General features: G+C 53.7%; 2 protein-coding genes across 3 annotated transcripts; one reads left to right on the forward strand and one right to left on the reverse strand.

Moving 5' to 3' along the window:
- Positions 1-205: 205 nt before the first annotated feature.
- Positions 206-7,113, forward strand: Nfkbib (NFKB inhibitor beta). Its single transcript, XM_006981970.4, has 6 exons — positions 206-462; positions 3,643-3,748; positions 3,832-4,165; positions 5,296-5,384; positions 5,465-5,734; positions 6,957-7,113. The coding sequence occupies exons 1-6, from the start codon at positions 284-286 to the stop codon at positions 7,056-7,058; spliced, it is 1,080 nt and encodes a 359-aa protein (XP_006982032.1). The 5' UTR covers positions 206-283; the 3' UTR covers positions 7,059-7,113.
- Positions 7,114-7,153: 40 nt separating this feature from the next.
- Ccer2 (coiled-coil glutamate rich protein 2) lies at positions 7,154-12,046 on the reverse strand. Of its 2 annotated transcripts, none has more exons than XM_006981969.4 (5): positions 9,689-12,046; positions 9,488-9,528; positions 9,242-9,329; positions 8,398-8,921; positions 7,154-7,471 (listed from the first exon to the last, which is right to left on the reverse strand). In XM_006981969.4, the coding sequence occupies exons 1-5, from the start codon at positions 9,750-9,752 to the stop codon at positions 7,382-7,384; spliced, it is 807 nt and encodes a 268-aa protein (XP_006982031.1). In that variant the 5' UTR covers positions 9,753-12,046; the 3' UTR covers positions 7,154-7,381. The 2 variants fall into 2 exon arrangements, with proteins under 2 accessions (XP_006982031.1, XP_042132167.1); XM_042276233.2 differs by having other exon boundaries at positions 7,165-7,471; positions 10,297-12,046.
- Positions 12,047-12,110: the final 64 nt, after the last annotated feature.

Raw genomic sequence — 12,110 nt, forward strand, 5'->3', positions numbered from 1 at the left:
TCATGGCACAGAACTACAAATCCCAAAAGGCATGGCGCTTGTAGCCATATTGATAAAGGGCGTCTGGAAAAAAGTGGGGAAACTCAGCGAGCCGGTGTCCACCTCGTTATTCTGATTGGTTCTGGTGCTGCACAGGGGCGGGATGTAGCTATTTAACGCATTTTGATTGGGTGGAAGAGGGGGCGTGTTGGGGAATTCCCAGCAGGGCGGAAGCACTGGAGATCACGGCAGAGCCCAGCGACAGGCGGGCGACTACAGGGGGCCACCCGAGGTGGCTGGGACCATGGCCGGGGTCGCGTGCTTGGGGAAAACTGCGGACGCCGATGAATGGTGCGACAGCGGCCTAGGCTCTCTAGGTCCGGACGCAGCGGCTCCCGGAGGACCAGGGCTGGGCGCAGAGCTGGGCCCCGAGCTGTCGTGGGCGCCCCTGGTCTTTGGCTACGTCACTGAGGATGGGGACACGTGAGTAAACCTTAAATTACCAAACGGAGCCCTGGGATCCTACCTGGGGTACCCTTTGATTCCTGTGGCTTCTTCTCGTTCCTAACGCTGACTTCCGATGCTGGACTTCCCGACCCATAACTCCCAAATACTAAGTTGTGAGAAGACTAGTCTGTCTTCACCCACAGTCAAGAATCTTACCTCTCTTGAACTCTAAATTTTTGCTCCTGGAATCCACATCGTACCTACTGATCCCCGAACTGGATCTGAGCCTTTCCGACCGGGTCCCCAAACCTTTGTTAGCACTCTAGCTCCCACACCTGCTGACCTCTTGCTTCCAAATTCTGCAATTAAGAAATTGAGGCCGGGCGGTGGTAGCGCACATCTTTAATCCCAGCCCCCGGGAGGCAGAGGCAGGTGGATCTCTGTGAGTTCAAGGCCAGCCTGGTCTACAGAGTGAGTTCCGGGCCAGCTAGAGCTACATAAAATTCAGAATCTCATTTCCATGAGGAAATCTGTTAACCAAATGTTTCTCCCACACTACCACCTTCCAGTCCTGTTTTTAGTTTGAGCTGAGTTTGTGATTACGTTTGTAATCCAGCACTCAATGGGCCAAGACAAGAGGATCTCTAGTCTTGAGGACAGCCTGGGAGGACCTGGAAAAGGAGGAAAGGGAGATTGAAAAATAATTTTTAAAAGCAGGAAATTTTGACTAGTAGCTAAGTTGGGGAGAAGGGACAGCTGTGGTGAAGGTCTATGTAAGGGATTGTACCCGGGATTTTTTTGTCCTTTGTGCTTATTGAGTATGCCCAGTGACTCAGTGTCTGACCCATGAGGGGAACACAATAAACGCAAATCTTAAAAAACCAGGTGTAGTTCCCTTAATTTTCTTATTTTTCGCTTTCTATTTTATTGGTCCCTGTTCCTTTATTATTTTATTCTAATTACTTTGGATTTAAGTTTTGTAATTTTCTCTTTCCCCCTTCCTTTTTTGTTTTTTCAAGACAGGGTTTGGTGCCTGTCCTGGAACTCGCTCAGTAGACCAGGCTGGCCTCGAACTCACAGAGATCCGCCTTCCTCTGCCTCCCAAGTGCTGGGATTAAAGGCGTGCGCCACCACGCCGGGCTAGCCTTAAACTCTTCCTGCCTGGGGTTCTAGGCATGGTGATGCATGCCTGGCTTCTGCTTTGCTGGGGATTGATTGTGAACATTAAACAAGCACCCCACCAAGGGAGCTACTCCCCAGCTCACCTCTCCTCTTTCTTTCTTTCTTTTTTTTTTTTTTAATGTATTTATTTCTATTTTATGTACATTGGTGTTTTTTGCCATGGGTGTCAGGTCCCCTGAAACTGGAGTTATAGACAGTTATGAGTGGCCATGTGGTTGCTGGGAATTGAACCTGGGTCCTCTGGAAGAGCAGCCAGTGCTCTTAACCACTGAGCTATCTCTCCAGACCCCCTTTCTCTTTTCTAATGTGCATTGAGTACTATAAATATTCCCTCCAGAAAACTTCTGATATATTGTATTTTTGTTTTCACTTAATTGAATATATTTTCTAATTTCTCTTTTGATTTCTCCTTTGGCCAGTAGATTATGAAGAAGCATGTTCATTTTCCACCCTTGGAGGAATTTCCAGATGTCTTTCTGTTGCTAATTTTGAATTTCATTTCACTGTGGGCAGAGAATATTCTTTGCTTGATTTGAAGTCTCTAGTTTTTCTCTTTCAGTGCTGGGCATCAAACCCAGACCTGAGTGCTAGGCAAGTGCTGTCAGGAATTGTGTCCCCATGGGAATTCATTTTGATTTACTGAGACTCGTTTTTTTTTTTTTTTTTTTTTTGGCCCAGAATGTGTTATTTGTGCACTTATAAAGAATATATAAAATGGGATTGGAGAGATGGCTCACTAGTTAAGAGCAATAGCTGCTCTTCTAGAGGACCCACCCAGGTTCCGTTCCCACACCCACATGGCAACTAATAACTACCTAGAACTCCAGTTCCTGGGGTCTGCTGCCCTCTTCCGGCCTCTGTTAGCTCCTGAGTGCATATCATCTACGTCCATACATTCAGGGACACATACACTAAATAAATAAATAATCTGTGATTTAGAGGTAATGTTGGTTAGCAGTGTTGTTCAAAGCTGAGTGTGTAATTCCAGCTACAAAGAAGACTGAGGCAGGAGGATTCTGAAGTTCAGGACCTGCCTAGGAACAGAGTAAATTCAAGTCCATCCCGGGGAACACTAATGGCAAAGCTCTGTCTCAAAACAAAGGGAACAAAGGCTGAGGATGTAGCTCAGTGGTAGCGTGCTTCCCTGCATGCACAGTGCCTTAGGTTCAGGCCACTGCTGCAAAAACGAAGCAGCAAGAACCACAAACCTGCTCTTCAAGTCTACTGTCTTTGCTGATATTTCCATTTCCTCGAACAATCAGTGACAGCGACCTATGGAAATCTCCAAGTCTATGGATTTGTCTATTGCTTCTCATTCTGTTAGCTTTTGCTTTATGTAATTGAAGGTCTGTTATTAGAGCCAGTGTGTGTGTGTGTGTGTGTGTGTGTGTGTGTGTGTGTGTGTGTGTGTGTGTAAGCCATTGGCCCATGGTCACTGTCTACCTCCATTGCTCCTCACTTTCATTATTATCATGTGAGACAAGGTTTCACAGTGTAGCCCTGGCTGTCCTGGAACTCACCGTGTGGACCAGACTGGCCTGGAATTCACAGAGATCCACCTGCCTCTGCCTCTTTCACAATGCCACCATGCCCAGCCTATTTTTGGTGACAGAATCTCACTATTTAGTATTTGACCATGCTGGTCTAGAATCCACCATGGAGCCCAGTCTGGGCTTGAAATAACAATCCTCCTGCCTCAGCTTCCCCAGGTGCAGGAATTTGAGCTATTATAGCTGGCTAAGTTCCTTATAAACACTGGTGAAACCAAGTTGGTGGCTGGGCCTACTTTTCACAGGCTTGCCAGCCCAGCTACTCAGGAGGCTGAAGCGGGAGGAACTTGACCTCAAGGTCAGCCTGGGCAATTTATGAAGACCCTTGTCTTATCTCAAAACACCAACCATCCAGACAAACAAAGTTGCTGGATTAACTCCTGTCCCTGGCTCTCCAGGACACTGAAGTGTTTCCAACTGTGGCCACAGTCTGTAGCACACAGTAGACACTCCATGTTCATTGACCTCTGCCTTCTGTCCCCAGGGCCCTGCACTTGGCCGTGATACATCGGCATGAGCCCTTCCTGGATTTCCTCTTGGGCTTCTCCGCCGGCACTGAGTACCTGGACCTGCAGAATGACCTAGGCCAAGTAAGCCACTGGGGACGGTCGCTCGAGGGAGCTGGGTCCAGGATTGTCAGAATGGCCCTAACCCCTGTCCTCTGTCCCTGTAGACAGCCCTGCACCTAGCAGCCATCCTGGGGGAGGCATCCACGGTAGAGAAGTTGTATGCAGCTGGCGCAGGAGTGTTGGTGGCTGAGAGAGGGGGCCACACCGCGCTGCACTTGGCCTGCCGGGTGAGGGCCCACACGTGCGCATGCGTCCTGCTCCAGCCCCGCCCCAGATGCCCAAGGGATGCCTCAGATATCTACCTCACTCAGAACCAGGACCAAACCCCAGACACCAGCCACACCCCTGTTGCTGTGAACCCCCAACCCAACCCAGAGAACGAAGAGGAGCCGAGTGATGAAGACTGGAAGCTGCAGCTAGAAGCTGAAAACTATGAGGGTGAGGGAAGGACGCGAGCTCCTGGCCAGAGCCAGGGAACCAAGCTCCTGGCTCTTACCCACCTTGAAACCCAGCTGCTGGCTGCGGATATCTAAATCGATGGAGTGCTTAGCTGGCATACACGGAGCCCTGGGTTTGATCCCCGGCATAAACTAGGCATGTTCAGGGTCATCTTTGGTGCTATCTAGCTAGTTTGAGGCCAGTCTAGGTTCAGGAAAGCCTGTCTCAAACAAATACCCACCTCAGGGCATGGCTATGTGTGCCTATAATCCCAGCCCTTGGGTGATAGAAGCCAGAAGTCGAAACATCATGAGGTCAGATTCAGCCTGTGCTACATAGTGAGCCTCTGTTTCAAAAAAAAAAAAAAAAACCCAAAGCAAAACCAGCTCCTAAAAGCAAAATCATCCCCAGACTCCAGGAATCCCAGCATTGGGTCCAAGGACCTTCATTCCGCCTCAGGGGTATTAAGAATTAGACATACAGGGCTCCTCTTCCCCTGGTTATCAAACCACTTGAGGTCCAGACCTGCCACCCCCAGATCCTGAAATGCCAGGATACAGTGGTTGAGCCTGGACTACCCATCTGCAAGGTGCCTTCCCTCCAGAACTGTTCCCAAGTCTAAGTCACTAGCCCAGCCTGCCCAGGATGAGAGGATCCATCCCATGCTCCCAGCCATGGGCAGAGGGTCTGGAGGTTACCCTCCTCATTCAGGCCTCGTGGGAAAAGAACCTGGCTTCTGCATAAATGGGCTGAGGTTACCTGGTAGCCAGTATCCCAGGTCCTTTGTGGGACTTCTATTGTTATTATCCTTGTTTGTTTTCTTTATGATGCTGGGGATGGAACTCAAGAGCTGTACACCCTAGTCCAGCCTCTGTTCTTTGTGAAGGAAGACCAAAGACTTGGTTCTGTTGGTCCACAGATTAAGTGCTCTCATCCAGAGTCCCCAGGCTTGTAGATCCCAGACCCTGCACCATCAGGCTTACACCCACCAGCATGCTGACCCTTAGGCATGTGGAATTCAGCAGCCAGCCTCCAAACCCGCTGTCCTTAGCTCACATGGCTCTTCTTAGGGTCGTGACCAAGCTGAGGCTCCTTAGCCTCTCATCCGACACCAATTGCTCTATCCCCAGGCCACACCCCACTCCATGTAGCTGTCATCCACAAAGATGTGGAGATGGTCCGGCTGCTCAGGAATGCTGGAGCTGACCTCAATAAACCGGTGAGCCACGGTGGTAGGCCCGTGTGGGGGAAGGCACAGTCCCCTCTTCGGTCTCACTGACTGCTCTGGCACATCCACAGGAGCCCACGTGTGGCCGGACCCCTCTGCACCTGGCAGTAGAGGCCCAGGCAGCCAACGTGCTGGAGCTTCTCCTGAAGGCCGGTGCTGACCCCACCGCCCGCATGTATGGGGGCCGCACGCCACTTGGCAGTGCCCTGCTCCGGCCCAACCCCATCCTTGCCCGCCTCCTCCGTGCACATGGAGCCCCTGAACCCGAGGATGAGGATGATAAGCTTGGCCCTTGCAGCAGCAGCAGCAGCGACAGTGACAGCGACAGCAGAGATGAGGGCGTGAGTCGGGAGCGGGTACCCCAACTGGAGGGCGTGAGTCGGGAGCGGGTACCCCAACTGGAGGGCGTGAGTCGGGAGCGGGTACCCCAACTGGAGGGCGTGAGTCGGGAGCGGGTACCCCAACTGGAGGGCGTGAGTCGGGAGCGGGTACCCCAGCTGGAGGGCGTGAGTCGGGAGCGGGTACCCCAGCTGGAGGGCGTGAGTCGGGAGCGGGTACCCCAACTGGAGGACGTGAGTTGGGAGCGGGTACCCCAGCTGGAGGGCGTGAGTCGGGAGCGGGTACCCCAGCTGGAGGGCGTGAGTCGGGAGCGGGTACCCCAACTGGAGGACGTGAGTCGGGAGCGGGTACCCCAGCTGGAGGGCGTGAGTCGGGAGCGGGTACCCCAGCTGGAGGGCGTGAGTCGGGAGCGGGTACCCCAGCTGGAGGGCGTGAGTCGGGAGCGGGTACCCCAACTGGAGGGCGTGAGTTGGAGTGGGTACCCCAGCTGGAGGGTCAGGGTCAACCAGCAATGAGAAAGCTGGGCGGATGCTGTCAGGGAACTCAGACAAGGGCCACAGGAGATGGGGGGACTGCCGTAGACTTGGGCAGCGGTGGCTGAACAGCCAAGGCAATCTGTCATGGTGGCACACATTAGCCTGGAATCCCGGAATTCAGGAGGCAGAGGCAGTGGGTGTCTGGGTTTGAGGCCAGCAAGGGCCACATAGTGAGACTCTGTCAAAAAGAACAACAACAAAGACGAGCTAAGTTAGACTTCCTCCAGAGGTGGGCATGAACACAGGCAGTGAGGGTCTGAACACGAGAGGTAACTTTGGGAGCAGGAGATGCAGGACTTGGGCTGTAGGTAGGTGGCCTTGGTCAGAGTGGCCGGAACACTGATGGTAGGGAAAGACCTCAGCCGTGGGGAGGGAGCCCTAGTGAAGAACCCAGACAACAGCATCCCCCTGGGGAGGGGCTGGCAGAGCAGGAAGAGGGCCGGAGGTGGGTGAGGCAGAGGGGAGAAAGCCAAGTCAGGTGGCTGTGATACCTGAGCCACGGGGGGCTGGGACCACAGGGTAGTGGTGGAGGAGGGGGTGCTGGGCCGTGGCCTCCAGTGTGGTGCATTGAGAGTGAGAATATTAAAGGGGACACAGGTGTCACATGAGACCCCATTAGGTGCTGTGGCCTGGGCAGTAGGCAGTGTGGCAGCTACCTGACCCCTGTGCTGTCCCTCTCTGTCCCCAGGATGAATATGATGACATCGTGGTCCACAGTGGCAGGAGCCAAAACCAGCTACCTCCCTCCCCGGCATCCAAACCTCTTCCTGATGACCCCAACCCCGCCTGACTTAAGTTCTAATATTAATATAATTCCCAGTTTAATAAAAACTTCCGACCTGACAGCCAGAGCCCAGATCGACAGTGCTTCCCTGCTTACTGCAGGCCCATCCCTCCAAAGCCAAGACTGCGCCAGGGGTTTGCTTTGTGCTTTATTCACTCAGAGGGATGGGGGGGGGGGCTGAGTCAGTCTGAACCCTGCCCCCTCAGACTTCTCTCAGGCACACCAGTCCCTGCCAGCTGGAAGTGGAGCAGGATGCCGCGTGGTTGGGGGCTCTGAGGTCAACTGTCTGAGCCTTAGGGGGTATGGGGAAGGAGGAGAGTGGCGAGGGGTCAGCCTTCCCTCCCAAGTGCCTCTCCCAGCATGGCGGTGGCCTCCTTCAGCTGCTCCTTCATGCGCTCCAGCCGTTCCACATCATCTTCCTGGGGGAGACCAGAAATCCAGTTACCACTCTGTGACCGCTCTGAGTCCGACCTGCCACTTCAAACCCCGAAGTCCCTTCCTAGCTGTCTGTCATGGTCAGTGATGGCCATCTTTGTTCCCACCTGGCCAGCATGGAGGCCCACATCTCCTGCCACATTGACCTCTTGGTCCTTCTGCTTCCACGTTCTGAGTGCTGGGATTACAGATGTGTCATCACAGCTGGTTTATGTAGTGCTTGGAATTGAACCCAGGGCCTGTGCATGCTCGGTATATTCCACCATGGACCCATATCTGCCCTGGGTGACCCATCTGAGGTGATGGCCATTTTGATTGCTGCTCCCAATTAAGGTTCTAATTTTAATTCATTTAAAAGAAAACTTTTTTGAACTGTTAAACCATCTCTCCAGCCCATAATTGAAAAGAAAAAAAACCAAGTTTATACATTTATTTATTGTGGATGTGGATGTGCACATGTGTACCACAGCGTGTGTGGAGAGGTCAGAGGACAACCTGTGGGAGTCAGTCCTCTCCATCTTCCATGGGGGATCTAGGGATTGAACTCAGGTCCCCAGGCTTGGCAGCAAGTGCCTTTACCCACTGAGCCATCTTGCTGGCCTGTGGGACATAGTCAACTTTGCATGACTTAGCCAACAGTGTCCGTCACTAGCCTAGTGAACCAGGAGAGTAGCTGCTAGCTTCAGTGGGAGCCGACTTACTGGTACAGACTGGCAATGGTTGCTTACCCTGATGCTCTGGGTAATTAGTGGTGTCTTCCTGGTCACTGTCCTTGCTTGGGTGATGCTACCTAGTCCTGGTGCATACTTGGTCACTCTGACCCATCTCATGGTGGATTTCATTGTGGCCCAGCACTGGGAGGTGTTGGAAGAGACCCCTTGGGTGGCCTTGGAGTGCCTCCCCCACTCACCTCCTGCTCTGACGCCTCTTCCTCCTCTGCCTCTTCCTCCTGTTTGGCCTTGGTGCCTGGCTGCTCCGGGTGGTGATGATGGCTGGAGGACCCTTCACGCCTTCCTGCCCCGGCCATCTCAGCCCCCTGCCACAGATGGCGGCCTCCGCCCAGCAGCTGCATGCCCTTCTCCTCTGCCTGAAACTGGGCCGCCTCCTCATTGCTGGCCTTCTCAGCCACCCGCTTCTGGGGGCCCCTGGCACTCTCTAATTGCTGCTCCCATATCCGCTCAAAGGTCTTCCCTGGCTGGCTCTTCTCCTCCTCCTCCTTCTCCTCGTCCTGACGGAGCCGGCTGTGGAGCTGTGTGTGGATGGCCTGCTCCCGCACCTCAGACTCCTGGGTCCTCTCCGCCGCTTCCTCCTCTTCCTTGTCCCCTATCTCCTGGCTGGACCTCATCTCTCCAGCCTCCTGCTTGTTGAACTCCCTGCCCAGCAACCTCTTCTGCTCAAGGGACACACAGCCACGGGGCTCTGTCTCGAATATCTCTGGCAGGAAAAGACAGGGCGCTCTTTGTGCATCCAACTGAGAAATGGAGGCCCCCGAAGAGTCCCGGGTCCTCCCGGACATCACGAAGGTAACTGCTTGGCACTGGGAGGGGGCATCACTGGCTGCAGATGTTCGCTGCTCCGGTCCCTAGGCTGCAGGGAACTTCAAGGGAGCAAGGCTCTTCGTGTGTGTGTTGGGGGGGGGGGGGGTAAGTAGTACCACACTAACCCAGACCTGGGAACTCTCCCACCATGCACTGCGGGCCGTAGGAGAGCAGGGAAGGATGTCGGGAGTCTGAGGGGGACTACGGCATCCCTACCTTTGTGGAGCAGAGCTGTGCAGGGGCCTCTCTGGGCCTGGCCCAGGGTCAGCACCTCCATGACCACCTCTGCTAGACAGCGGGTTAGCTGGGGGCAAGGAAGAAAGGTCAGAGGGAGGCCAAGGGCAAGTGGGAAAACAGAGTGGCTACCGGATCAAAAGAAAGAGGTGGGGAACCTGGGCAGAAAGAAGTTGGGCAGAGGGGACCCAACGGGATGGGGAGGGCAAAGAAGGTTTCCTCTCTCACCTCCTCCTTGGAGGGTCTGGGCGCCAGGGGAGCCGAGGAGGCTGTGGAGGGAGGAAACAGCCACTGTCCGGGGTACTGATCCCAACTCCCCAGAACCCCAGTCCACCAGCCACACCTGCCACGTGTGCTGTCCCTGTGTCTACAGCCCGACCCCAGGGGTACTGCCCTGCCACCGAGCCCCTCTGTGGACTCTGGACTCACCAGCCCCCAGCAGCAGGGCCAACAGCGGCAGCAGCGCTGTGGAGGTGGGTACCCGGCGCAGCATGGCGGGAGTCGGGACCTGGGACCTCTCCGCTGAGTGGCCAGCCAGTGCCAGAGCCTTATAACCCAGGTGCAGTGGCCCCAGCAGGGGGAGGAAATGACATCACCCCCTCCCCAGCTTAAGGAGAGAGGACAGCTGTGGGACGCTCCAGGACCCTCAATTATTCATGGGATCCCACACTCAAGCATGCACCCCTCCGGGCCTCTGGCCCAGGAGCACGTGGTGGGGGTGTGGGGGAAGGCTCCCCCCAGAGACTCACATGGGAACTGGGCAACTCTCCTTTTCTCGGCTTTCCTCATCTGGAAGGTGGATCCTCCTACATCTATTTCCTTGGAGGTGTGAGCTCCTGGCCAAGTCCCTGCCCCACCATCCACCGGCTGTGCAGTGCTGGGACGATTGCTTAAGCTCTGTTCTATTTAGGAAAGTTGTGGTGACAACCTACTCCAGAGCTTTTGGGTGAGAGTGAAATGTGAGGGGCTTGGGCAGTGCCCTGCACTGGGAACTCACGGGGCTACATGTCACACAGTACCGTGTGTGACGTACGCACATGTGGAGGCTGCTGTCTTCCTGTTGATCTCCTTTTATTTCCGAGATGGTCTCTTACTGAACCTGGAGCTAGGATAGACCAGCGGGCCAGCAAGCTCCTGGGATCCAACTGCCTGTCCACCTGGTGCTTGGGTTACAAGAGCACACGGCTTTCATGTGGGTTCCAAGGATCCGAACTCAGGCTGTCACGCTAGCGTAGCTCTTTTCACATGAAGCCCTAACCAACCACCAAGTAACATTTTCCCTTGCGTTTCTTTTTCTTTTTCAAGACAGGGTCTTGCTATGTAGCTCAGGCTGGCCTCAAATTTGTGGCAATCCTCCTGTCTTAGCCTCTAAAATGCAGGGCTTACAAGTGTGAACCACCACAGATAATGTCCAGTAATCTATTTTTGTTTCTTCGAGACCGGGTCTTGCTAGAGACAGCCTGCACTAGCTGTGAAATCCTATTTTAAATTGCTGTGCGTGCGTGGCAATGGGTAAGTACACACTTGAGTGCCTGCAGCCATGGAGTCCTTTGAAAGAGCAGCCGGTGAGAGCTCTTAACTGCTGAGCCACCTCTTCAGGTTGTTTGTTTTTTGTTTGTTTTTTGAGACAGGGTTTCTCTGTGTAGTTTTGATGCCTTTCCTGGATCTCACTCTGTAGACCAGGCTGACCTCGAACTCACCGAGATCCACCTGCCTCTGCCTCCTGAGTGCTGGGGTTAAAGGCTTGTGCCACCACTGCCCAGCTCTGCTCCTCATTTTAACACAGGGCCTCACTGTGTAACCCTGGCTGGCCTGGAACTTGCTATGTAGACAAGGCTAGCCTCAAATTCAGACAGATCTACCTTTCTCTGCCTCCCAGGTGCGGACATTAAAGGTGTGCACTACCACACCTGCAAGCCTTTAATTCCGGATCTTCCTGCCTCAGCTTCCCCATGCTGGGATCACAGATGTGTGTCAGCACACCAGACTCCAGGAATTCATATTCTGAGATAGGACCTGATACATTCCAGGCTGGCTTAAATTTATGTATGTATACCAGATTTGCCTCTGTTCCTGTGCTAGGATTATAGAATATATATATATATATATATACATATAATTAAAATGCCCAGTCAGTTCTGTGCTAGGGAATTGAACCCAGGGATGTGTGCATGCCAGGCAAGCACTCTACCAACTCAGCCACACCAGATCCCCCCTGTAACTTTCACTGGGCACATACTGTATGTGGATCTACAGCAGTGAATCAATTGGCCAATGTCCAGCCCTGCTGGAACTGACACTTGAGAAGCTGGACAGTCAACATCTGCAGATAATGTCATGTGAATGAGTGAATGACGGCAGTGAATCCGACAGAGGAAAAAGTCATGGCACTCTTGTCCTTTACAATGATAGAGCCACAGGAGGACCCTGGGCAGGGAGGGCCACACCCCAACTCAGATGCTCCCAGGGAGCAGAGACAAGGAGTCTTTTGTGACTGTCCAGGTGGGAGACCAAAGTGGCCAGTTGAAGAATAGGGCTGAGGAAGGAGGAAGGAGTGGGCAGCTGGCAGGTCCGGAACATTCTGAAGGCCAAACCTCAGGTTTGCTAACCCACTGAAGGTGGGAAAACACCGAGGATAGCCCAGTGTCGGTAAAGGGCTTGGAGTGCCTGTGAAGGGTGAGGTGAGCAAAAGGATTCTGGGGATCAGCTTCCATGAGTGTGACACTCTGGACAACACCGGAGTTGGGGACCATCGGCCACAGGATAAGGATAAAGCTGGCTCAGTCTGAGGGAGTCATCAGAGGATGATGGCCTTCTTGTCCCAGAGGAGGAAGAGAGGCCTTGGCATCCT

This window comes from Peromyscus maniculatus, chromosome 1 (genome assembly GCF_049852395.1).
Source record: "Peromyscus maniculatus bairdii isolate BWxNUB_F1_BW_parent chromosome 1, HU_Pman_BW_mat_3.1, whole genome shotgun sequence".
Lineage (NCBI taxonomy): Eukaryota > Metazoa > Chordata > Mammalia > Rodentia > Cricetidae > Peromyscus > Peromyscus maniculatus.